Raw genomic sequence first — 1,769 nt, 5'->3', positions numbered from 1 at the left:
TGTTTACAACATTAACCATAATCTATGTTACTTAGAAAATATTATTGAACAATATGAATCTTTATCAATGAAAAATTTATTAAAAATCTTTAAACTTGATTAATAAAAACCGATGAATGATCATTAAAGTTCAAAATAAATCAGCACATATACATATATAATACACTAACACATTATACTAAAGTTATTTGGGTTTATCTTAAAGGTAATAAAAAAAAAAACAAAGAAGGAGGAAATAAAGACCCCATAACAGAGAGAAAGGAAGGTAAAGGTTTGATAGGTTAATATAAAAGTGCAGAAACGTGCTTGTAACGTTTAGTTATATCTAAGAAATATACTAAATGAAGGATTGAATGAGGGGATGTGAAGAGAAGAGGAGGGAGTTGATATCAGATTGGGTGTTTGAAAATCGATGAAGTAAAACTGACCTTTCTCTCTGTGAACTGCTCGAACAAGGGACCAGAATCTTTCCCATACCATTGAACTTTCCCTTAGGTGGTTCGCATAAGTTTCCCGAGGATTGTGTTCTACGACCAGTTAGGCCTTTGCCATTGTGTCTGCTGAGATTTGAGCCCATTTCGTTGATCGATTCCTTTTCCTCTTCTTCTTCTTCGTTTTCTTTTTGATTTTCCTCACCTTGGCCCCCCACCACCTCCTTCTCTTCCTGTTCTTCTTCTGACACCTCTTCTTCTTCCCCTTTTTCTTGATCCTTTTTATCAAAAACCTTTCCCTTTTTATTATTACAGTTATTAGAAGGGATAAGATTCAATGCATTTCCAGGTGTGGTGTTCTCCTTGTTCGGCCAATCAAAGTACTTGCCGATATCCTTGGCATTGACCTTGCAAGATATCAACGGTGGGGGTGGTGGGACCGGGGGACTCGGACGTGTTCGTTTATTCACCGTTTGCAATTGTCCACGACGTTGTTGTTGCTGTTGTTGTTGGTGTTGTTGTTGGTGTTGCTGTTGTTGTTGCACCTTCCAACTTTCCTGTTGTTGTCCTCCGTTCGACGGAGACACTGTTACCAATTCCTCACCTGTAACAGTATCATTACTTTACTTTTACTATGAGAAATTTGAATTATTGTTTTAGATTTTTCCTTTATTTTTGTTTTTGTTACGAAATTTACACAACGAGATCAGAGATGATTTTTGATGATACTTTCAATGAACGCGATGATTCATTCCTTTTTCTTTTTACTTACACTTTTAACAAGATATTATTTTTTTCGTTGTGTTTTTATATTATTAGATTGGTCAACAAAAATTTGTACGAAAATTTGTGTAATAATCTGATGAAAATCAACGCTATGTTGAATAAATTTTTCTTTCTAATTACAAACGTATATATATATAGGTTAATAATATATTTGTATCATTGTCAGTGTTAATATTATTTTTCTTCTTTAATACAAAATTTGAACGATGTATGTATGTGTGTGTTTGTAGGAAGGATTCTTCTGATGTTCTTTTAGGTGAGAACGAGTTTTCCGGAAAGCTTTTCCTACCCAATTACATTCAAGCTCGTTGTTGTTCTCTAAGGTGTAATAAACACGAATGTATGTATATGAGTGGATATGAACAAGAATGAGAATGAGAAAGGGAAAACAGAGAGAGAGAGAGAGAGAGAGAGAGAATGTGTGTGTATTTGTACATGTATATGCTCGTGTGCACATGAGTATGCATTTGTACGTGTATATGTTCTTGTACACATGAGTATGCATTTGTACGTGTATTCTCGTGTGCATGTTTGTATGCATTTGTACGTGTA

The 1,769-nt window shown here is 34.5% G+C and overlaps 1 protein-coding gene across 1 annotated transcript in view; it reads right to left on the bottom strand.

Annotated features, from left to right (window-relative positions):
- Window positions 1-1,036, bottom strand: part of LOC106792374 (glutamate receptor-interacting protein 1-like) — a gene marked incomplete at its 5' end in the record, with an annotated part of 38,131 nt that extends 37,095 nt beyond the window's left edge. The window contains 1 exon segment of the mRNA XM_014758771.1: window positions 339-1,036. Coding sequence (XP_014614257.1) covers window positions 339-1,036 — 698 coding nt within the window.
- Window positions 1,037-1,769: the final 733 nt, after the last annotated feature.

The sequence above is a fragment of the Polistes canadensis genome, unplaced genomic scaffold (assembly GCF_001313835.1).
Source record: "Polistes canadensis isolate GaletaPanama2010 unplaced genomic scaffold, ASM131383v1 scaffold_413, whole genome shotgun sequence".
NCBI classification, from domain to species: Eukaryota; Metazoa; Arthropoda; class Insecta; order Hymenoptera; family Vespidae; genus Polistes; species Polistes canadensis.
This window is presented reverse-complemented; position numbering and strand designations above follow the sequence as displayed.